The sequence below is a fragment of the Athene noctua genome, chromosome Z (assembly GCF_965140245.1).
Source record: "Athene noctua chromosome Z, bAthNoc1.hap1.1, whole genome shotgun sequence".
NCBI lineage: Eukaryota > Metazoa > Chordata > Aves > Strigiformes > Strigidae > Athene > Athene noctua.
This window is the reverse complement of record NC_134077.1, coordinates 16,101,108-16,126,304: the sequence shown is the minus strand read 5'-3', so window position 1 is coordinate 16,126,304 and position 25,197 is coordinate 16,101,108. Positions and strand designations below refer to the sequence as shown.

The 25,197-nt window shown below is 36.0% G+C and overlaps 1 protein-coding gene across 1 annotated transcript in view; it reads left to right on the top strand.

Moving 5' to 3' along the window:
• WDR70 (WD repeat domain 70) overlaps window positions 1-25,197 on the top strand; it is a 141,296-nt gene that overhangs the window by 28,387 nt on the left and 87,712 nt on the right. The window contains exons 6-9 of the mRNA XM_074932299.1: window positions 10,406-10,465; window positions 15,831-15,964; window positions 22,220-22,373; window positions 23,904-23,980. Coding sequence (XP_074788400.1) covers window positions 10,406-10,465; window positions 15,831-15,964; window positions 22,220-22,373; window positions 23,904-23,980 — 425 coding nt within the window. The remainder of the gene's footprint in view (window positions 1-10,405; window positions 10,466-15,830; window positions 15,965-22,219; window positions 22,374-23,903; window positions 23,981-25,197) is intronic.

The window sequence follows — 25,197 nt, the reverse complement described above, 5'->3', positions numbered from 1 at the left end:
TGTTTAGATAAAGAATGTTTTAGAGTGAGTTTAATGTAAATAAGTGAACTGGCTAGCAAGCTGAAAAATGTTATGCATTAATGAAAGTTCAGTCTGGCACTGCATCCTATGTTGTGTTCTTGGATTCCTTCATGTGTGTCTTTTAGGGCATATTCCCTGCGGTAGAAATCCCACATGGAATCTGTGTGGTACAGAAATTCTTGCCAGTCTGGATGTGAAATATGTGAATGCCTGCGTGAGGCCTGTTCGCATCTGAACCTAAGCATTTGTCACCTAAACCCCAAAGAGTTGAAAGTTTATGATTATTTATCCCTTCTGATCTCAGAATTAGGCTATTCTTTGGTTACCTGTGAGGCTGAACAGATCTTTCAGAGCAAAGATGTCTGTTGCATGCTTGTTTTGTTTCTCCTTTGTCAGCTGAGTGTGTGTGTTACTTTACTGTTTTGTTATAAATAGAATTATTTCTTTATGTTAAAATGAAATACTCTATTCAACTCTAAAGAATAATCTTAAGGGATATGTGATTAAAAATGCTCATGATTTTTTTTCTTAACATGGTAGATAGTGGTAATATTGTGTATCTTATTGCTGTAGTAACTGTGTCTTGACTGAACATGGGTGCTTTTTGGTGGTATGTGGCAGTTATGCATACTGTTTTAGCAAATATGAAGTATTTATATGCATTTGAAACTGAGATGATAAAGATGAAGTAGGTGCGTGGTTGTGTGAGCAGAATGTAACATAGCTGAAATAGCACCAGAACATTCATCTTAAGTAAATCGGTCTCCCAGAAACTGCAAAGGAAGCTTGAATGACCACAGGCAATTTTAGGTTTAAATCAGTTTTATCAGTGATTACAACTTGCTTTAGAAAAGGCTCAAGAGAATTCTCCTGGTATACACTGTAAGAAAAATTTCCAGGTTACAAATATTAATATAAAGCAGGACTCCATAAATCAATGGCTTGTTATAAATTTAGAAATTATCTGAATGAAATTTTAGAATCTAGGTGAAAAATAGAAACCTCCTGAAATCTTTCTAAAACTCTCTCAGGAGACAGATCAGGCAAGCCTTTTGCTCTACTCCAGAAGTATGATGTTTTTATATCTAAGAAAGATAATTTGCAAACCATGCTGAGACTCTTAATTTCAATACTTTTTCTAATTGTTAAGCCATTGGAGCCTTTTCAGAAGGGGACATGCCAGTAAGTGGCATAAAAGGGAAGAGGTGATTAATTCATGTTACCCATTATGTCTGGGAACAGTCTCTGAATTTCTGTTTGACCTGTCATCTAATAAAATATGTTGTGTCTGACCTATAACAACATTACAAATTTATTGTTTTTAGGCGGTCATGTGTTGGAATGAAGATTTAATTTAAGGTCTTTTCCCTTGTTGGTTAAACCTGACAAAACACTCTTGTTCAGATCATAAGAAAAAGTTGTATGAGACTGTGAATTAGATGATGTTGAGAGAAGCTAGCCACAGTACCATTTCCATATTGAATAAATAAATTTACTTCCTGTAGGTATTTGAAATGAAGTTCGTCTACTTAAGCACCTTCTTCATTCTTGAATGCACTCTGGAGTAATGCATTTTAGCTCACTAAAGAAAAGAATGACTTTTTCTGAAGTCTTCCTATACTTAATATTCAAGACAAGTTCTGTGCTGTTTTGGATGTTAGTCAAATATAAAGGATAACAGGGAGAGATGGCATTTTGTTAGGATCCTTCCAATATTTCTCTTAATTTTGAAGTTTTTCTGTGTTCTTCATAGAGTTACAAGTTATCTACGTTTTTGGGGGTGTTTCATAGGAATATCAACCAAGTTGTTTGATACCAGTGTTTGCATGTATCCTTCTGTTTTCCATAATATTTTCTTTTTTCTTTATCTTTTTTGGGCTAAAATTTTGGATAATATCCATAGGCCCCAATTCATCTAACCTAATCAAGACACCTATGTTCAGAATTTAGTTGCCTTGTACTTCCTGAATAATTCATGAAGAGGAGACGTCTCCAGGTGATTGAGTTCTCTGATACACTGATTTTTCTTCTAGAGTTATTTGTCTCTCTTTAGAGGCTGTATAGGAAGTCTGAAGTAAGTGTTTTCTATAATTAGATGTATCACATTCAGAAACTCAGATTATATGAATCTGAACCAAACAGTTTAGTAACATGCAAGTTTGCATCAAAATATGTCTGTCAACTCTAACACCTAAAAGAGAGGAAATTAAAAGTTGTTGAAATGACCTTTCTAATCTTGATGCTTCCTTCTGCATGCAAGTTAGTGGATAATATACTCCTATAATCCCCAAAACATTTCTATTTTTCTATTGGTGTAAAACTGCATTTTACCCATCTCTCACATTGTGGTTTTTCATACTTCATCTTTCTGTCGAGTGTACACTTGTGCAGCCTTAGTGTATATCTTAGACATTTATTGTCTGTTTAAGTTATGGAGGAAAATAACAAAAAAAAAAAAAAAGTGACTCAGAAGACCTGCCCATTTTTGCAAGTAATATGGTTTTAATCAGTGCGTGAGGAGTAACTTGTGGAACAAAACATGAACATCTGTGTGTGTGTGTATGTGTGTGTTTGCAAAACGAGTTAAAAGAGAACAGAAAAAATCAGTTTGAACTCTTATTACTGTCTTCAGCTTTCATGGAAAATTCAGTTGGGTGCCTAACAGCTTAAAATATTTTTCTAGTCTGAAAAGAGGAACGATACATATTTTCTTTTAGATCTGTGAGAGTCCCCTCCTTATCCTTTTCTAATAGTGTTTCAGACTCAGTATTGAAGGATGGAACAAGATTCTATTCTCTCTGTTTCATCCTCACTAGAATAGTATCTTGATTTCATTCACTGAGAAGGATGAAGTATCTATCTGTCAAAGTTGGATGTGAGGCAGAAAGAAAAAGCTGCACATTTGTGGCTCTGAACTTCAGTGAAATACAGTGAGGTTTTGCAAGCATTTCCCTATGAAGCTTGATGGACATCTGTAACTTCTTTCCCCTGAAAAGAGAACGGGGGTGTTTGAGAGAGAATAGCTGTAAGCTGAAGACATTTGATACAGGAATTAGCAAGCAACCAGCATGATTTGCTTTTTTGTTGTCACTTCTAAAATAAAAGTAGTGTACAGCCTTCTGCTATTAGTATTAACATATGGTTGTGCCCACATACTGTAGCAGCTGGACTGGATTTCTGCAATGCTGTTCTAAGAGTTTATCTGCACATTTCAGTGGTTTTCTCTGCCGTTTTGTCTGTTTTAAAGCAAAATGTTTGTTGTGTCGTACTTTGCCACTTTGGGAATTACTGTCAGAAATCCCATCCTTTCTGTTGCGATTGTTGATGAGTTTTCTGCGCATTTGTTTTATTCTTAATCTCTTAAGAGCATTTTATTTCAATATGTTACATAATTTACAGCACAAACATTTCTATTAGGAAACATTGCCATTTCTCTTTTTAACTGATGTCACTCTTGATTACTCTTTCTTAACCATGTGTATTACTTTGAACTCTTTGCTGGAGAAGAATGGAAGATACAGAAAATTATTACTGTCTGGTTACAAGGAAGAAGGTGTCAGCTCTGTCTGTATACTGGAGTCTAAAATAAAAGCCTTTCAAAGGCACTTAAACTTTCCTGCTCCTTCCACCTCACTCCCTCAGTGGTGTGGCATTAGGTTTTCCATGCAATATAGTAATTTCGGAAGGGAAGAGAGAGGAAGCTTTAAAAAAACTTAAAAGAAAATATGAACATGATATATGTAAACAAAATGCTTGAAAATAGAAATTTTTTTCCCCTTCTTTGCCAGAAGGCCTGGGATTTGGATGATTGAAACACGGTTTTCTGCAGGTAGTCCTTCATTTGGATGTTTGAATTGTGGCAGTTTCCTAAGCAGGTGAAGGTCACTCCATCACCATTTGATGCTAGGGTTTTTTGTCCCCTTCCCACTTCCACCAGCTATTCCTGCTGTCCATTAGGAACCCAGTTATTCCATCAGTCTTCTAGTGAGACAGCAATCATTTGTGTCAGATCACCTCTGTTAAATTTCTTCTGTGAAACCTGCAGTTTCACCAGAAATGGAGAATTCTCTGTCAAGTGTAGATCTTGCCTCGTTCTCTTCACTACTGCCCATGAATGGACAGCATCTTCCATGTGGAGTGTACCAAACCAGAGACCCAAAAGAGCAGGATGTGAGGGTTTGCACTTCCAGCAGAAGGGGGTTTTTTAGTACAGGACTTAAGGTATTTAAAGTAAATAGTAGCCAAGCTGACTTTAACCTCTTCTCCTGCTCCAGACAGGGAAAGTGCTCACCTTTACTTTAACCAGCTGTAGTTTTGCATGGTTTTTTAAATCCTTGCTGTACTATAGCTCTGCTCCCCCAAATGAGAAGTCTCTTCAAGTTTCCAGCAAGTCAGGGTTTTGGGAGAGCTCTAAGAACACAGGAGCTATCCGGAAAAGGAAAGTCATATTTTCTTCCAGGGCAACATATGATCTTAAAATCCTCAAGGATGAAATCTGAAGACAATTGCAAAAAACAGAGAAAAAAAATTGTATTGTTTCCTCTGTTAAATCATAGTCTACTGGGTGCCCAGAAATGTTCCCGTTTAAGGGTCTGGTGTGTAAAAGATTACCTATAGCTTGCAAGTCTTTCACATGGGATAGTTTCCATTTAGTGAAATACAGACCTCTGCAAACAGAGCAGTAGAGGTACTTCTAGGAATAAATGCATCATTCTGGTTGGGTCATGAAAAAGTGAGTCATTTGAAGACTTATATTCTAACTTGTAGGGATATTTTTACAGGGAGAGAGGTCAGATTCTAGTGGATGAATTTATTTTTCACCAAGTGCAGTTTACAGTTAATGTGTGTGTGAGATCAACAGAGTATGTCATTGTGGAATTTCCATTTTGTTTTTCAGTCATTGCTTTTATCCATTTAACCTGTGAACATAAACTAATTGTCATTCTAAAGGCATTCTAAAGTGACTTTTGGATAGTCAGTCTGTTAGAAAGGCTAACAGATGGTAAAGGTTGAGGTAGTTTTTAATTGCAAATTCCTCTCTCTTTAATACTGTTTAGTGGAACTTTCTCCCCAACCAAAATGCTTAGTTCATCATAAAAATACCAGCCCATTATTTTCCCACCTCCTGTATTCTTCTGTCTTCTGCCGAGTCCCTAATGATTATTATTACCCATATTCACAATTCCAAGGATATCAAAGGATAACTTGTAGAATGTAGAAATCTAGATTTTAACTGATTTTTCCTTTTTTGTGTCTGTCCTCTCACTTCACAGGTCTGGTTTGACCTGCATCATTGGTTTATTTGATTTTTTGTTTTTATCTTTGATTTTTCACAAGAGATCTTGGACACTAACCTAGTTTCAGCCTCTGGTTTCTAGTGGCGCATTTTCTGAATTTTGCTTGAGAATAAGGAAGGTCCCAAAAGGAACAAGAGAAAAAACCCACAATATTTAGGGACAGTGGTGTAGTGAATAGAAAAGTGTTGCCAGGCACAGGAGCTTAACAGTCAGCTAGGGCTGGAATTCCCTGAAAAAATGTAACTGCAAACAGCAGATGTGATGCCTGACTTGCAGTGTCCCTTTGCAGAAATTATTTAAAAGGTAAGACTTTTCATTTTTGAGAAAAACTGTGAACTCTTAGAATACACTATTTCACAGATTTAATGTATATATTAATCTTATGTAAGCCAGGGAATTGAGAATTTTTGTAAAAATATTAGGAGATACGTCAACACCAAAACTGTTTTCCTTTGTTTCTGCTGAAAGATAAATTGAACATACTGTCTTTTCCTGATACAGTTTAAAAAGGGAAAAAAAAATCTCGAACAAAAGAAACCAACAAAATAATCCTGTAGAGATTTCATCTCATATAGTTTTAATTACAATATAATTTCTCCAGAACAGCATAACTGAAATATTAAAATCAGTTTGTGTAAACTTAACAGCAGAAATCCAAGCAACAACTGGAATACGTGGAATTGCAGGTACACTTTGGGCAAACTCTATATTTTTGGATTTTTTTTCAGATTTACAGTAATACTCCAGTATACATGGGACTCTGATGTTCAAATCAGCATAAAATGTATTAACTTTATTTTCCTTTGAGAGTGTGGAAAAAGGATTTTATGGCATTAGTTGTTCTTTGGAATGTAATGACTAGAAGAAAAGTGGTAGTTGCATTTGATTTTTGGGTGCGCATATAGGCAATTGTTGTAGCAGGCTAATTGTTGTAGAGCAGGTTATAGTGTTTTCAGTTATATAGAAAGTTTGTGATTACTAAAATAGAATAGACTACTTTGGTTTTTTGTAAATGTTTGGCTGATTTGAAGATAATATGCCAAGTTACGTTCGTGGACATTGTTATCTTAATTTTTTGGTTTGAATAGCCTAAATGCTTACTTTAACTGTCAGGCAGCCTTTGGGCACTGCAGAGTATAGCACCACTAGCTCTTGCCAAATGTCTGACTTACAGGCTCAGGCTATTTTGATTTATCAGGTGGCAGAATGTATTCCTATCTGTTGTTCCCCGTTACAGGCTAGGAGCCAGAACAGTGTTCAACACGAATGCACTGTAAAGCAAATACATTTTTATGCGAGTGGGTCGCTCTTCATACTAGAAGAGGGATTTGATTATCGTTATCTGGAGGAGTTAGCAATTAAAATAAAGTAAGTTTTTTCTGGTAGATTTTGTTGGGTTTGTGTGTGGTTGGTTTTTTTTTTGTTGTTTTTTTTTTTTTTTGTGTGTGTGTGTGTTTTGTTTGTTTGAATTATTGAAAGAACTCTTAAAATAAGATTCCCTCTCAAAATTAAGTTTAGTGCTGATGCAATATTGACATACAATACCTATCTCTGTGGTAAGGTATATGAAATGAGCAACCTTATAACATTCCAGTAAGCGGATTGGAATACAAAATAAGCAACCTTGCAGTGATTAAGATGAGAATGACAAAAATGCTGTTTCTCCTTCCAGCAACAGATGATTTCTGTGAAAGACTTTGATTCACAGAAGTATTAGATCTTTTGTTGTGGCTGGTGGAGTATGAATCTTGGAAGCTATCTGTTTCCTTTTCACACCTCTGCTTTTATGGAATGTGCTTAGATAGCAAGTGCAGGCAGGGGCAGTTGAGCATTTTTTTGCATCCCAATAACAACAACTACCAATTTATAGTGCAGGAAAAGAGGAGGTGTGGAAAACTTCATTGGTATTATAATTATACTCTGTCCAGGTGCTTTATAGTGTCAATTGAGCAATAAACTTATTTTCATAATTGCAGTTTCAGCTGGGAATTTTGAGTTACACCTGCTTCTCACCTTATAAACCACTGAGTCCTGTTAAGTGTCTCTTAATGCCATGCGGGCTATACATTTCACAATTTCACTTATAGACTTAACATGGACCACAGTCCCTGTAGTGGATGGAGCGATGCATTTTGCTCTTGAGAGAAGTAGCAATATGTTCATACAAAACAATGGTCTAACAAAGTTTGTTAGTAAGTGGTGACAGTGGTTTAACATGATTCGATGGCAAGGTACTTTTGATTATTTACTGCATAGAGGACAGGGTCAGAAAAAACTGTCAGAAGACCCTCCCATTGAGTCATGACGGTCAGAAAAAACTGTCAGAAGACCCTCCCTTAGAGTCATGAGGTTCAGAAAGGATTCCCTTGCGTTCTAAACTCCTTCTCAGAGAGGACTCTATGTGCGGCTGGATCCAGACTTAGCCCCAGACTTGGTTAACAGTTTATGTCTAGAGGACTATATATGTGCACAATCAACCCTTTATATCACTTCATTAGGATTTCAAAGTTTAGCATGCTATTAATCACTTACCAAAAATCTGTTGTGGCAAGGCATCTCTCCATCTCGAGGAGTAACCTTGAGAGGTGTGTCTACATGAGGGGAGATGCTGGCGTGCAGCCCGCTGCCATGCAGAAAGCTCAATGAGCCCTGGGCTGTCCACAATTCATAGAGTAAGATGATTGACTTATATTTGCATACTGACTACAGGTGGGGTTTTTTTCTAAATTTGGCTTGAGTTGGACATTGACTAGCACCATGATTATGTGGGTGCATTGTTGAAATTAGCTCTTGGCTATTGTGTTGTTATCTGTCTCTGCTAATCCACTTTGAACCAGATGTAGCCATCATGACCAGACACATCCATTATGATCACCACTGCTGGTTATCACTTGAGCAGGCAGGTTGGGGAGCACGCTGCCACAGTCCCATAATTTTTTTTTTTTTTCTCAGGTGCCTGTGTGGTTTCTATGCTAATACTTGAGTTCCCCTTCAGACACCTGTGACTAGCAGAGCTATGCGTATGTTGTGAATATGAAAACAGAAGGCATGAGCCTTCCGCTGGATTATCTCTATGTATGTGTACTTATATACATATATATATATATATCTCTGTGCAAAAAGGGAATGAAATTATACCTTTGTTTTGGGAATCAGAGCTGTTGTTAGTATGAAGAAGTTGGAAGAAAGGTGGATCTGGCTAAATCTATGTAAATGAAAGTGTCAGCTTCATCAGAGAAGTAAAGCTGATAGAACTGCAGGATAAGATGATGTGGTGGTGCAATTCCTACCCCTCCCTGCCGTCCTTGTTGGGCTGCTTGGTGCCAGGTGTGATTCCATCCACATTCCCCCGAACCGTACACCAGTCTACGGAGATAAGGACTGAATAACCTTGAGGAGCCTGGCTCCTGCCCCCCTCTGATTGCTCGGAAAAGGTTATAATGGCCCATCATCTCCTGATGGCCTGACTCACCTGTGCCTGGGATGTGGTCAGATGGAACAATAACAGGGTTGCATGTTATTCAAATCTTGTGCAACTGCTGGAAGGCACCAGATAGCATTTGACAAAAGTCAATCATCTTGGACCCTATAAACTGCGACCACCAGAGAGGCCCTTTGAGCTCTCCTGGATCGCAGCGGCCTGTGACCAGCATCTCCCCTGAGCTGGGACGCCTCTCAGGTATCGTCTGCTCCAGACGGAAGGCCAGGGTGAAGTCCCCCCGCTCGAGTCTCAATTATCGCCCGTTGAGGAATGCCAAGGCATTGGGAGTATTTGCTCTAAACTCGAGAGGGAAATTTTCTTTGAGCTAGCTTCTATTTCACCTGTTTATTGGTGGGTGTGCGTGTGTGTGGGTACGTACCCTTACCCTTGTTCCTGTGTGTTTGTCCCTTTTGTGTTCATTTTACCGAACCCAAACCCCTTTGTTTCTGTATGTATATGTCTGGTTTGTGTATGCGCATGTACGTATGTGTATAAATTAAGGTACCGTTAAGTAAGTTAGAGTGAATATTGTCATTTTAGAATCTGAATAAGTCGCTTTTCTTTCTGAGTTATTTTGTATTGACAAATAGTTGTTAGTTATTAATAAATCTAGATTATTTTTCTAGGTCTTTACTGTGTCAATACTTTCATCTGCGACAGATGACTATAAAGGAAATCAGCCTGATGCTATTGAGACTTTATGTGGCAAGCATGAAAAAAAGGGAAGGAATTGGCAGGGGTGGATAAGGAAAGAGATATGATGTATAATATGAAATGTGCTTAAAAATTATTTTAAAATCAGACTTTGGCATCAAAATAATAGATTGTGTCTCTTTTTGGAAACTTATGTGGTACCAGACAAATGAGCATTTCAAGAATAATGGTTCAAATTACTTTTGTAGAACCTTGCAATCTCTTAAGTACTTTCAGTACATTTCTTTCTGTGTAAATTAACTTGTGTCACAGATGTTAGTATGATGTGTTAGATGTTATCAACTGTAATTGCCTTTGATCTGTATGTTGCTATTAAACGAAATTCCCTGAATTACATTGACTGTGTTATGGCTGCTATTGAAGTGGCAGTTGTTAAGACCCATGAGAGCTGGAGATATTGGCACAAGTGGAAGTGGGAAGCCAGTCCATCATAACTTAGCTCCTGTAATAAAAAAACCTAGACATTTATTAATTTCATTAACTTCAAAGAGTCCTTTTATTTGAAAAGACATTGTATAATAATGATGGATTGACTAAATCAAAAATCAAGATTGTTAGATATTGATGATTAAGAAACAAAGAGAATTTTAGTGTTTTCTGAAGAGGAAGAACAGGAAGCATTTTCATATTTTTTTCTTTATTAAGGTTGTTGCACTTTTTTAAACAATTATTCCTCAGATTTTTAGGCATATATCCATGAAAATAAAAATCTTGAATCAGTCTCTTGTTTCTGATTTCCACTTGCTTTTTCCTCCTCAGGTTATGGCTGGTGTGAGGTAAACCTTTCTTTTTTATATATGTTACAGCACTGTGTTTTTTGTTTGTTTGTTTGTTTGTTTTTTCTCATGCACTATTTTCACAGAGGTGGATGTTGTTTTTGTTTTTTTTCCAGAACCCTGTCAAGAAAATTCCAGATTCTCATGAAATTACACTCCAACATGGGACAAAAACAGTAAGTGATAACATATTTTCAACACATTGTTTTTTGAGAACTGAGCTAGTCTGTGAAATAAGTTAACAAATACTTACTGTCACCTAATGTTCAAGCAGCTAATTTTTTTTCTTAATTTGTTATTTTAGTGTAGCGCTTTTCTTACTGCAGTTGAAAAGTGTGTTTTAGGACTGCTTCTTCACTTTGTTGTCATAACCCCATGTGGCTCCATCTGACTCAATCATCTCATTTTCTGTTTGGTCAGATAGACTCTCTGCAGTTGTTAGAGTTCCTCTTCCAAGCTAGACCTTCCTAATCTAGGCATGGGTCTAATCTAGACCTTTCTTTGATACATCATGGATTTCAAAGAGAGTATTATTGCTGAAGTTTCTTAGACTACTTTGTAACTGAATACAACTCTCCTTCATTCTTCTTGAATCTTTACATGCCATTTATACACCATTCTCAATTGCTTGAAGCCTTGCTCTTCCTTGTCTTTTCCCCATTTCACCTCCAATATTACTCTTTCACTTTCTTTTAAATAAAGACTGTCCAGCTTGTAACTACAATTTCTTTGTTCCCAATATTTTTATCTCTGGGTAACCTCATGTTTCAACACAAATTCAAGTGCTTTTATGTGCTGATTGATTGAAGATGTATTTTTATAGACTGGAATTTATTTTCTGACTATGAATAGCCTTGAATCTATTCCCAAATCCTTTCCCTGTATTGTTCTTCGGTCATTAAAAAAAGATGCTGCCGCTTCTTATCCTCTTCAGTTTGGGACATGGCTTAGGCTTCAGTGGGAAAGTAAAACTGGAATTTCTTTTATTGTTATTTTACCCCTGCAAAAGCATTGTCCGCTAGTTAATAGAATTCTCACTCATGGCATTCCTGTGATTTTAATTGGAGAGAGGAGAAAAACAAAGGAAAGAAAAATAAAAAAATTATTTGAGAAAAGCTCTTTATCATGAGGTTTTAAACAGCCTAAGAAAATGTATAATTTTTCTTTATTGGAGTTTTAATAAAACCTGTAGGTTTGTTTTCTATTTATGTAATTAATATAATACATTTTAAAATTCAACAATACTAAATAATTTTGAATAAGAAATTTACCAAATTAAAATAACATATCAATTTAAACATCAAATGTCAATAATTTGAATTTAATATTTGAATTAATCTCTTAGTATTATACATTTTAAAGTAATTTTCTGGAAATTTAAATTTAACAGTAAAGATCATAAATTTTTTTCTATAAGCTTTTAGAAACCGTTATTTTCAGGAGTGTCTATTCATTAATCTGGTATCAGACTGTGGTCTGTCTTGGTGTGTGGAGAGATTATAAAGATGATAAAACTTACCCATTTGTTTTATCATAGTGCTAGACATGCAGAGGTAGAGGGAGGAAAGGAAAAAAGTAACAAGTCAGTTATAAAATAAAATAGTAGAATATTCTCTTTTAAGATCTCTAGAAGATGCACTGTATAACACTAAACGGAAGTAGAGTGGATTTTTATGTACACAGTGCATGTAACTTCTTTGCATACTAATTTGTATGCATACTGGAATTTACATGCTAGTGTACTAGTGCAAGGCAGTTTCCCGTTTTACATGTGACAGTAATTGTTTCTCTAGGATGTTTCTTGAATATATTTCCTAACAAACTTTATGATGTAATTTTTTGAAATTCTTTTTTTCTGTATTAACCCAGTAAATCAATTTGATGGCTTCTTAAAGTATAAGCTCATGTTATTTCTAACTAAAGGGGCTTTGTAAAGTGGAAGTTACAGATTTGGAAGACTTCTGGGGTATTTTGACTGCATGAGAATGCAGCTGTCAGCATCTAGAACAGAGGTGAAATACAATGTGAGTATATATAGAGCTGCCGGATTAGACTGGATGTGGTGAACGAAGCATACCATTGAAAAAAAGAGCTCTTCTATAGAAGGACTATCTTTTTTTTGTATTTGTTTTAGAATAATGAAACTAGTTACCCATGTCATTACACACATGTGAGGATGAGGGTAGCTTTATATCTTGATATCAGTGTGTGACCACAGCATTTTAAAATACAGTCTTGTCATGTTCATACAGCATATTGTATTTCAGCTAAACTTATGTATCCCATCTGTACATCTTCAATCTGATGAACGTGGGTTTGATGATGACTCTATTCCTGTGCAGCTGAAAAGTCTCAGAAAAGATTTCCCAAGCTGGAGAGTCTTTCCAGAAACCTGATTAATTTCCCGGTTGCCTTGCTTGTGCAGTGTAATAGGAGTTACTGTTCCCAGTGAAACTTCAAGGAGAGAGAGAGAGAGAGAGAGAGAGAGATAGATATGGAGAGAGAGAGAGAGAGAGAGAGAGAGGTATTTTCTTTTTTTCTCCTGACACTTTTGATACATAGGTGGGTATGAGAGAGAATGCATAATCAGAGGTTTTCTGAACATTGTCCTTTTTAATGTCTCATATCACAGCTGCTCCTTCCTGTAGTAGTTATTGTAGAATAGAACACTTGAGTCTATTAATTGAATGCATGATTAATCTGGAGATGCCCAGTTTTTCTGCATATTAGAAATCATGAATTGGGTTCAAAATTTGCATTTAAATGTTAAAAGGGCCATTTTTATGAAAACATGTAAGAAGTTGCATCTGTTTCAACTGGAAATCAAATATGTCACTGACATAATCACTTAAGTGGAGTTTAATTCATTCTTAGGGATAGCACACAGCAGTACATTTAAACATTTGATTCAGTGAAGTAAAAAGAAAAATGTTGAATCTGTTAGTAACTCTGTAAATTAGATTTTTTTGGGGGAGCACTCGATTAGGACATCTGATGATACTTTGTATCTTTTAGAAGAATGAGGTTTTAGACCCTCTCTAAAAGATAAGATTTCTTCAAGTGAATGCCTTTAAAAATAGGACAATTAGATTAAGGAGTCGTCAGTTGCAGAAATGATGTTGCTGTTTACCAGGCAACATCTTGGTTTTCCTGAAAGTACTTCTTTCAAACTGGCTATATGGTAGCACTGTACTTTTGAAACACAGTGAGGAGCAGTGTGAGCCTTAAGAAGAACATGACAAGAAATGAGCCTTTGATAAAATAAGGAATGACTGAACATTTTGTACATGAAACTGGAAAAAGAAAACTCAAAAGAAGCCCATACTCTTTTCATATAGGGAAACCTTAATTTTAGCAAAACAACTGTCTATCTTAAAGGATAAATTCCATTCATAACTGATGTTTTTATTGAAACACTTATTTTCTGTAGGTTACTTTTTCAACTGGGCATGGAATAGGGAATATCTCATACTAAATTCCATTTGTTTGAAACAGTGTTTGTGTGAGAACTATTCAACAGTTTACATAAGTTTTAAGTCTCCATAACACAGTGTGTATTTTAAAGTTTTAATAGTAGTAGACTGATACATCTTTGAGACAAAGGGGGTTTTGGTGGTACTTCTGTGTGTCTGCATTGAATCGTAGTGACTGTCAGTACTTTTCCTGTATGTATGTAAAGAAGATATATAACAATGAGCATCCTTATATGAAAATGATTGTAACTTTTGTACATCAATATCTGGAATTTTTAATAGAGGTTTAGGCACCTGAAAGTAATTGGCCTGATTTCCCTAAATATGAATTCTATGAGTTTTTATCTACTCAGGAAAACTTTTCCAGTCATTTTAACATTTCAGGTTAAGTGTAATTTCGAGTAATTCTAAAAATACTCTTGTTTTACAGTTTTTGATATCACTTTCAATGCTGTCTCACATAGATGACAATTTTTGAGAGTTAATCTCTGGTTGACAAATTAGTTTAGCATATTGTCTAGGTAATATATTATTACTTGAAATCATGGTAGTAGATAATATTTTCACAAATAAGAAAAGAGAAGAAATAATTTTGAAGGTAAATGAGAAGATGTTTAATCAATGAGGTGTTTTCTATTAGTCTTCTTCCGATGCTGGTTTGAACACTGCTATAATAAACTTCTTCAAATAGAGAATTAGTTTTTTCACTAAAAATTCCATTTTATTCAAGCTTTGATTTGGGGATAGCAATTTGAAGAACATTAATCATTCTTTCCACAAAGCTGTGAGTAGCTTTAAGGAACTAGTTTTCTATATAAAGCAAATGGGCTTTGGTAAGCTTTTGAGCATTTTTAGATAAAATAGGATCTTTTTAAAATTTGTGGTGTGGTTTGTTTTTTTTTTTTAATTAAATGAATATTTTTTCAAAGGGAAATTTAACCAAACAATGTATACTTGTACATGAACTGTCTTGAATAAGATAGCATAAAATCTTAAACTGATGGAGGTTAAATGCCATTCCAGTATCTTCCTAGAAATATTATTTGTACTTTTGAAAAAAGTCTGGAGTACAACTTTCTTCATAGAAATGAGACATATTCTAATTCTGCAATGAGATGATCAGAAAACAAACACTAAACTAACTGTTCTCAGCTGTCTTCAGTGATGAATTCAGATTATGTAATTTTGATTTCCATTCTCCCTACGACTTTGAGTACTCGGACATTATACAAGGTAGTGAAAATCTCTGAACATAAGCCAGCAGTGTGCCCAGGTGGCCAAGAAGGCCAATGGCATCCTGGCTTGTGTCAGCAATAGCGTGGCCAGCAGGGACAGGGAAGGGATCTGACCCCTGTACTGGGCACTGGGGAGGCCGCCCCTCGATTCCTGTGTTCAGTTTTGGGCCCCTCACTACAAAAAGGACATTGAATGACTCGAGCGTGTCCAGAGAAGGGCAACAGAGTTGGTGCAAGGTCTGGAGTACATGTTGTATGAGAAGAGGGTGAGGGAACTGGGGGTGTTTAGTCTGGAGAAGAGGAGGCTGAGGGGAGACCTCATTGCGGTCTACAGCTCCCTGAAAGGAGGGTGCAGAGAGCTGGGGATGAGTCTCTTTAACCAAGTAACAAGCAATAGGCCAAGAGGGAATGGTCTCAAGTTGCACCAGGGAAGGTTTAGACTGAATATTAGGAAGCATTTCTTTACAGAAGGGGTTGTTAGGTGTTGGAATGGGCTGCCCAGGGAGGTGGTGGAGTCCCCATCCCTGGAGGTGTTTAACAGTAGGTTCAACCTAGCGCTGAGGGTTATGGTGTAGTTGGGAAATGTGAGTGTTAGGTTAATTGTTGGACTGGGTGATCTTCAAGGTCTTTTTCAACCTAGATGATTCTGTGAAAATTCAAAACCAAGATGTAGCTGACACATTTTTGGAAGAAACCAGCACATTTAATTATTTTTTGACTTTAGTAGTATCGTATATTTTGGTAATACCTGAAGAACTCCAAGAAAAAAATACTAAAAAGCTTCAATGATGTCTTTTTTTTTTTCTTTTTCTTTTTTTTTTTTTTCTGTATAGGTTTCTGCTTTGGGATTGGATCCTTCAGGTGCCCGTTTGATAACTGGTGGATATGACTATGATGTTAAATTTTGGGATTTTGCTGGAATGGATGCCTCTCTCCAGGCTTTTCGGTCACTCCAGCCTTGTGAATGGTAGGTATGAAGTCTTTTTCACCTAAGACTGTACCTGTGTTAAACTCCTAATAGAATCACAAAATCCTTGTAAAATAGCTTGTTTAGAAGGCTTCTGTATCCCACTGTACTTTTTGTAGTAAATGGAATGTGAACCTTAGAACTTGTCTGCTTATATCTTTTCATGCTTCTTCCAACGACTTGCATATTTTCCCCTTTTAGAAAGCTACAGGTGAATTTGCAGATGAAATTGTTAATAGTGTTTCTCAGCAAATAGACTATGAACCTCTCAAAGAGACAGGTGGACTTTCGTATAGGGCTGTTCGGAAATTAATTGCCGATTTCAACCTGTATGTTTGAAGTGGCATATCTCAGCTCATAATAAAATTTATTAATTGAAATAAAACCCATTAGAATCAGCACATTTTTGCCAACGAGAAACAAGCATATTTATTCTGGTTGCATAAAATTGGAAGCGATGAAGTCATCGAAGGCAGTTTTGGCCTCCCCTTGGTTTCTGAAGCGTCTCCCGCACAGGAAGCTGTTGAGATGCTTGAAGAAGTGATAGTCGGTGGGCGAGAGGTCTGGTGAGTACGGTGGATGAGGCAGAGTTTCGTAGACCAGCTCGTTCAACCATTGCAGAGCATTGAAAGTGCAACATGTGGCTGCGCGTTATTGTTGAGAAGGATTGGACCCTTTCTGTTGACCAGCGCCGGGCGCAGCTGTTGAAGTTTCTGGTGCATTTCATTGATTTGCTGGACGTACTTCTCCGCTGTGATTGTTTCACCCGGATTCAGGAAGCTGTGATGGATTCAACCAGCAGCAGATCACCCAACAGTCAGCATGACCTTCTTTTGGTGCAGATTTGGCTTTGGGAAGTGCTGCGGAGCTTTATCGTTGTCCAACCACTGAGCCGATCGTCACCGGTTATCGTAGGGTATCCATTTCTCGTCGCACATCACAATACAGTCCAGAAACAGGACGTTCTGGTTGCGAAAAAGAAGTGCCGATGACACTTCAGAACGGCGATTTCTGTGATTCTCATTCAGTTCGTGTGGCACCCATTTGTCAAGCTTCTTTGAATTTTCAGTCTTCTTCAGACACTCAGAAACAGTTGATATGCTTACCCTGAGTTCTTTTGCAAGTTCTCAAACAGTTGTGCATGTATCTACTTCCACCAGAGCCTTCAATTCATCATCATCAGTAGCAGAAGGACGTCCGTGACCTTCTTGATCTTCAAGGTCGAAATCGCCACGTCAAAATTTTTGGAACCAAAATCGCACTGTCCGTTTGTTAACACTTCCCTGGCCATATACCTCATTGATGTTTCGAGCAGCTTGCACTGCATTACGTCCAAGCTGGAACTCCTAGAACTAGATCTGTTGAAATTGCTGTTTTGACATCTGAACTTCAAAGCGCCAAAATTTGTCAAAAACGCAGTTTATATTATAATTTAATTATACAGCGTGAAAGTTCATAACATGAGCTTTTCAAAAGTACATAACAGTATGCCAGTCGAGAAGGTACTGTTCCTGAAACATGTACAATGAAAATCACATTACAAAACAGAAATTAATTTCCGAACAGCCTATAGTTGTGATTGAAATTAATACAGTACACTTTCTATATGTACTCTGCTTATATAAAATTAATGAAGAGAAGAAAGTTAAAACAGTTGACCCCTTTGTGGGGAGCCCCTGTAGTTGCTGCCAGTATTTCTGAGTGGTGGGTATCTAATTTTCATTAAGTCCTCTGTTTCTGGAAGTACTGGTCCTTTGTATTGCACTGGTAATTGTATCGTTACACTGTGCGCATTAGAAAAAGTATAAATCTGTTGTCTTTTTCAAAGGAAATAAACTATATATTTATTAACATTTATCTATATATTTTTACATATGTAAATTTAAAAAAGAATACAGAAAGCATTTTTTTGAGTGTGATCTCCATACTGTTCACTGGTAATTCAGGAAGCAGGTGAACCAAGTTCATTTACTTATTCCAGAGAACTGGAATACAGAACTCCTTCAGGAGTGCATGTCTCATGCATAGTGAAATTTCAGATAAACACCTTCATAAATTAGTAACACAGTTGTTCTAGCAAGATACTTTCTAATGTCTGGTAATTTATTAGATACTTTGGTATGCTTTAAAAAGAGATTGAAATTTATTATGCTCAGTAAGTAGTCTTTAGAATGTCTATTTTTAATCATTATTGTTTTAAAGTGTTACAGCTGAATTTTGGTTAGTTTATAAGGTTAGATATGTATGACTAGTTACAGATGTGCCAAGAATAATGAATAGGTAATGAAAAATGAGAAAGTTAGGACTGTTATCCTGAAAAGGAGCAAAATAGAAAGGGATTCATTCCACTGATGATTGAAACTGCAAGAAATCAGGAAAATAAGGTGTGCTTTGATTCGTTATGCAATTCTAATCTCTTTGACAGACATAGCTCTTTATTATAAACTTATGAATGACACATTTACTTTGAAAACATAATTTGGTAAACATGAAACTTTGAAATAAATAAATAAAATTATCCAAATGTGAAGACACATTCAGACTCTTCTGGCATGAGTTTCATTTCTACAACTAGTTAGCAGGATACAAATGGTATTTTCCTCTCTGCTCAGTCATAACCGAGCAGCTTAAAAATATCTGGCAGTCTTTACTGCCACAGTAGGTGATTATTTTAACTGAAGCATTTCCCAATTGAGCAGGTGTGCATTAAGATTTGGTATCACTTGGTAACGATGGTATAAGACATAATTATACAATACAAACCACAAGTACAATGTAGATTAACATCCCGTTTCAAGAAAAGCAGCTTGCAGATACATTTGTACCCTCCTTTTGGCAAAAACTGATGGTAAAATATGAGCTTAAATTACTTGTTATTTCTGATGCCATTCATTTAGTGTGTTACAAGTATCTCATAAGTATTGTTGTATGAATGTTCTTGGTCAAATGTACATTCTTGTTGTTTGAGTATGTTCAGGTATAAATGGAAAGCATAAAAATATAAATAATATAAAAATATTAACAGGTGAAAATTTTGGGAATTTCGCTTATGTTGCAAGTCTCATGTACTAATACTGAGTTTTTAAAAATGTATTATTTAAATACCACTTCTGTATCTTTAAACATAAAACTGGAACTATAGCTCTGGTAAAAAGATCCAAACTCAAGAAAAAGTTATTTCATGCTGATGTTGAGGCATGCTGGTGACCACTATGTGGAATATTATGTAATTTATGCACAGGTTTATATGTATATTTTTTTCACTATGGAATATATTGCAAGGACTATTGGTATTCACAAACCTTAATATCAAAGAATTCTGAGGAGTTCAGGTACAGAAGGGTTAGGTATTAGCAGAAATCCAGTTCTGGAGCCATAAATTTAATTTCATTTGGAAAATAAAAAAGCCTGAGAACAATTCTGTGTTGTCCAGGTCCCATTTTGTAGTCTAATACCAGGTTACTCTGTTAATGTCTTCTTGGATGTGGGACATAAGGAAAAAAAAGAGCCTGGCAATAAATTAGTACCTTCAAATCACACCTCAGTGTTACAGGCAAAGATAAGGGAAAGGCACTGTGTTGCATGTGTAGAAATTATTTGTGTGTCATGATTCTACCCGTGTTATGTAGATCTGTTCTGCAGGTCCTGGCAGAAAGTACTGTGCACATTTGGCAGCTTGAAACCAAAATGACTTGGATTGATGCTGTTAAAGGGAATTGTTTTTATAAGTTTCCCAAGACTTTTGCTTTAATATAATAAGAACCAAAAATGTTTTCTTTGAGAACTGCCTCTGCAGAGCCTCACTCTTGGTCATACTCCAATAAACATCTGAAAAGTGGTATAACTTCTGGGGCTTTGCAAATACCCTGCATATAGGACTGATTTATGGGCATGATTTTAGAAGTCATATTGCACAGTCACAAAGGTTGGGGTTTTTCCCTTGATGTAAAGGTTGAGGAAATATTTTCTCTCAGCCTAATTTTTTCACGACTGATTTGATAAATTAGTAGCTGTGTTCCTATTGCGCTCGGTGCTGTAAAATCAGGTGCTTTTCATTGTTAGAAGAAACTTTAAGGTGAAATCAAAGTTTGTTCAGACATGATGATATAGGTATGGGTTAAATTATGAGCAGTACCATGTGTGTTAAGAGTAATGTTTGTATTTTTAATCTCAGTACTAAAGGGTCTGAAAAGCAGTTCTTTCAGAAGTCTGGCCTGTACATATTATGAATTCTCTCAGAATTCAGATTTTAGTTCTGGACAAGCTGTTCGGTGATATCTAGTGGCCAAATCCTCTTCATGCATAAGGCATGCATCAAGCAAAAAAAATATTTTAGTTAGTTTTATATGTTTATTTTCAGTTCTTACATTTCAATAGTGAAAAGTGTAAAACATGAATTATGCTTTGAAGGTGTGTTGGGTATATTCTTTTGACAATTTCAGTATTAGAGTGAGAGAAATATAACTAGATAAGTACTTCATTCTGCAGTTCAGGTGGGGCTCTGGAATATTTCAAGCATTGTACAAATCGCGTGATATGGCAAGAGCCTTTAATTCCTGAGATACGCTTGTTGCTCTAAAGTTGAATGTGATGGATTCTTTACTCTAGGTTTATCAGCTGTTTGCAGAGAATATTCTGTTGTTTTTCTTGTGGGTTTCTTTTTCATTTTTTCAGTGTTTCCTCTTGCTTAATGTAGCTGGCCTCCTTTCTCCTCTTCTGAGCAAGTATCAATTTTTGCTTTTGAGACTCAGGATGCTTTTTCAGACCTCGCCTGTGATCTCTTTTGGAAATTCCCAGATTTGAGTATCTCCTTTCTACTGAAAATCAGAGTTTATAATACTTCATCCAATTTGCCTGCCAGTTTGTATTACAGAATAGGGTGCTTGCAGCAATTTTTGGCTTTTGAATGTAGTAATTTTTGCCAAACATTTTTTGATGGAGAAACTTAGGGTTAGGTTACATTATTATGATCAATGGAGAACATTTAAAATATATTTTATATGTTTTGTGTGGTACGTCACAGTTTGAGGACAGGTTTAACAGTTAATAGCTACTACTGAGTCAGTCATGAAGTCACTGCTATGTAAGACACGAAACATTAAATTGGTTGCATCTTCAGTTTTGTTGATCATCTGGGTGTTAACTTTACTGATGTGAAATTGTGTTACAAAGTAGTTTCCTTAAAGTAACTTTTGTTACTTCAGAAGTAAGTTTTGAATACACATGGTTATGTTCTTCCCCAAAAGGAATATTCTCCTCCTTTGGGGACAGTTTGTATGCCATGGGAATCCAAATCTAGCATACAAATGCATTCCAGTCCTTAATTTGGGATTAATTTAGCTGCAGAGCTGAATCATTAATCTAAAGTAAAGCTATTGTCTATGTTCTGTTAATGTGCCAGGATATAAATTCTGGCAGGTGTGGAGTGGATAGACTGCTTTGCATTCTTTGCTATCCTTGTAATGAAGTATATAGACAGGTAGGAGGTCAAAAGAGTATCTGCTTCAGATAGAGCAACTGCAGTGAATTTTGTTCGTAAAGCAGAATGCTGAGAGAAGATTGTGAAACTGGAAACAGCCTTCCTACTCATCAGCCGTCTGCCCACTTTCAGTTAATAATATTTGTTGTCTTAGTATTATTGCATGATTTCTGTCCCAGGTTTTCTCAATCAATAGACGATGTATGTAAGAAAACGTAATCATCTAAGACGTAGTAGACTAGGCAGATTGCTAGGTTCTGTCATGTTTTCAGGGTTGATGGTGTATTAACTTTATCTAAGATTCTGATGAAACTAGCCCTGAACATAGAAAAAAGATGCAAAAATGCTGACATAAGACTAACTTCTTGGTGTACAATGTGCAGTGGAGTTTTACATAGGACTACAACGTTCTTTTATAGAATTTTCTAGATTACTGTAACTCCACATGTTGCTCTTAAGATGAAATAAAATTTTCAGCCCTGAAGAGCTGAATCTTGACACATACTATTTTCCACTTGGAGTTATAAGAGCACTCTTCAAGTTAAATGTTTGCCAGAAATCACATTTTAGGCGCCAACTTTGTAAGTAATACTGTTTGATGTGCTGTGTGGTTGAAGAAGTAAATGCGATGTGCACGTACACACAGAGAGGAAGAAAAAGCTTCAATCCCTTGATAGCAGATTTCCCGCCCCCCGTCCCCACCCCCCCCCTCTTTTTTTTAGTATAAGCTTACAGGAACTGAAGTTAATTGAAACATTTTCTTTTTTTCTTTTCAGTCACCAAATCAAATCTTTACAGTATAGCAGCACGGGAGATGTTATTCTTGTTGTCTCTGGTAACTCTCAGGCAAAAGTTCTTGACAGAGATGGCTTCCCAGTAATGGAATGCATAAAAGGAGACCAGTACATTGTGGATATGACAAACACGAAGGTAAAATATGAAATTAATTGAATGTCAGAAGGCTAACAATATTTTGCTCTTAATGAGAAAATTCATGAAGTTCAATAAGGAATAATGCAAAGCCCTGTCTCTGGGATGCTTTAGTCCTGTGTATTGATACATGCTGAAGGTTGTAGGACTTTCATTTGTGGAGGCTTTCAAGATCCAGCTAGACAAAGCCATGGGTGACCTGATCTGGTGTTGGCTGTCATCTGGTTTTGGGCAGGAGATTGACCTAGGTGAACTCGAGGTCTCTTCCAACTAATGGTTCTATGATGCTACAATGAACTCTTCTGTTTAAAGGTGTATCTTGTAAAAATTCCCCCATACCACTGTCCAACCAACCAGAAAAAAAAAAAAGAAATTATCGATCTGGTCTAGTCAATTCCTTTCTTCTACCTAACATTCTTTTGATGATACAATTTACCTCTTTCAAGGAAGGGGATAGAGTTTGTTACTTGCGTGACATGAGTGTAAAACTAATAAGCAACAATGTGTACATTTGTAATGGTAGTTGAATATGCAAATGTAGGAGGGCTGATTCATAGTTTTTAAGTATTTTGACAACAGTTCATTGGGGTTTGGCCACTTTGCCTTTGTATCTCCACAAACTTTGAGACAAAGATTCTGTTTACATAGATGATTTAAATTCAGGTCAGTTTTTCATACAGCTTAAGTCTAAAAAGTAATGATAAAATCTACTGCTCAAACTGATAAAGTTTATTTATTTATTGCTTGTTTATATATTGCCAGATAACTAGGCTAAATGCTGTTTTGCCTTAAGCTTTTCTTAATCACAAGGCTATTTCTTTTGGCTAGTGATATATATGTAAAACTATCAAATAGTAACATCTGCTTTAGTTCTTGTTTACTTAAAAATTATTCAAATTTTCTTTCTCTTGTAAATTTCTATAATGTCAGTGTATTCTGCTCCAGCAGTCAAAATGCTAAAAATATTATTTCTCTCCATATTTGTGCTTAAAGCAAACTGAAGTAATTCCAGTGCTGCAGTACTAGTTTCCAAATTTCCATTTGAATGTAGTCATCCTGTACTTCAGAGAAGTAAATCCAACTGGACAAAGACATTTTATATTCATAGTCACCATAATGGCAATTGCTTTCTTGGGTGTAGTTTGGCAGTAGGTATATTGTGTCAGTAATTCTTGTTACTCCTGTTATTTTTGTTTTGCTTGGAACAATTTGCATGGCACCCTATGGATGCCAGTTGTTTCATCCTTTCTCTGCATTACAGTTCTCCAAAGAGAAAAAGGGGAAGTATGATTCCATGCCATTTTCTGCAAGAAAAAATAGAAGAATGGTAGAGTTTTTATAATTTAAAAATTAAAACAAGCAAGGATGAAATGGATTAGAATACATAAAATCTATTAAATCATTGTGATGTCAGTCAGCCTTTGCTGTGGTCAGAGTGGTCTCACTTGAAGAACTTGAAGTAAAACTTAATTAAACCTTGTAAAACATCTAACAAAACCTTTTAAGACCTCTTTGTGTTTATTTCCCTAGGGTCACACAGCAATGCTGAATTCAGGCTGTTGGCATCCAAAAATAAAGGAAGAATTTTTGACATGTTCTAATGATGGGTGAGTATTGAGGTTTATCTTTATCAGGGTTTTTTGAGACCCTTGTTTGGCTTCTGCATTTTAATATTGTACCCTCATCCTTTTAAATCTTGAGCAAGTATTCAGGACAATATTAGGTGAGATCTGGAAGCAAAAATTTCATTTGTTTTGGCTTTCGATTGTTAATGCACTTTGTATTATTTTAGTTTTGTGATTTAATATTACTTTCATGATATTTCATGATAGCTGTTGGTTAAATATGTTTGACAAAAATTCTTGACAAAATTTAACTTTACGCATTATATCTTCGGAGTAGAATAATTCCTGTGAAGATACTGAAATATAACTGAATTTGCTGGGAAGATAGAGTATTACAATTGAAAGTTGCATATTTTATGTTATGTTTAATTCAATATTGATGACTGTTGTTTGACAAGTGTCAAAGTGACTGTGAGAAATCATTTTGTGGCTTCAGTCTTGATCTTTGCGGTTAGAATCAAACTGCAAAATGTCACCGTGGTACTTGCATTAATTAACAAAGTTAGTGAAGCTGTCAGTAGCAAGATCATGAGTGATTTTTTTGAACTGGTGTTTAAAATATGCAATCACCGTTACTCCAAGGTGACAGTGAGTGGGAAGACTGAATTGTCCCACTGATGTATCTATAGTGTGGTCCGTGATAAACAGAAGATTTCAGTTACTTTAAACAACATGGATTTTTTTTTTTTTTCCCAAAAGGGACCTACCTACTGGTTTAACACACAGATACAATTTCTGGTAAGACTGTGGCAGAAGAAAAAAACCTTGAATACTACAATGCTCTGTATGGAGCTGTAAAAATGAAACTGGAAAAATATGTGCAAGTTAAGCCAACTATGTATTTTTTCCAGCTTATAGATGCAAAGGTTTTACTTCCATAGTTAAATTTTATTTATAGCAGAGTAGATACTCTAAAAAAGTGTGTTGCTCTTATGAATGTAGTTAGACATTAGTAGAACTTCGTAATTAGGCTGAATAGTTTGTGGATAGTGGAAAAACAAATTAAGATATTATAAATTTTGAAGATTGTATAATATTGTCTCACCTAAGCAAGTGCTTTAACTAATATACCAAACAAGGATTCAGTGCATCCCTGATGCTTGAATTGCTGTGAATTGAAATGATCTGGTCAAGTAAGTAACATCCAGATAAACACTACTATAAACAGCTGCATAATTGCATTTTCAGAGACACTACAT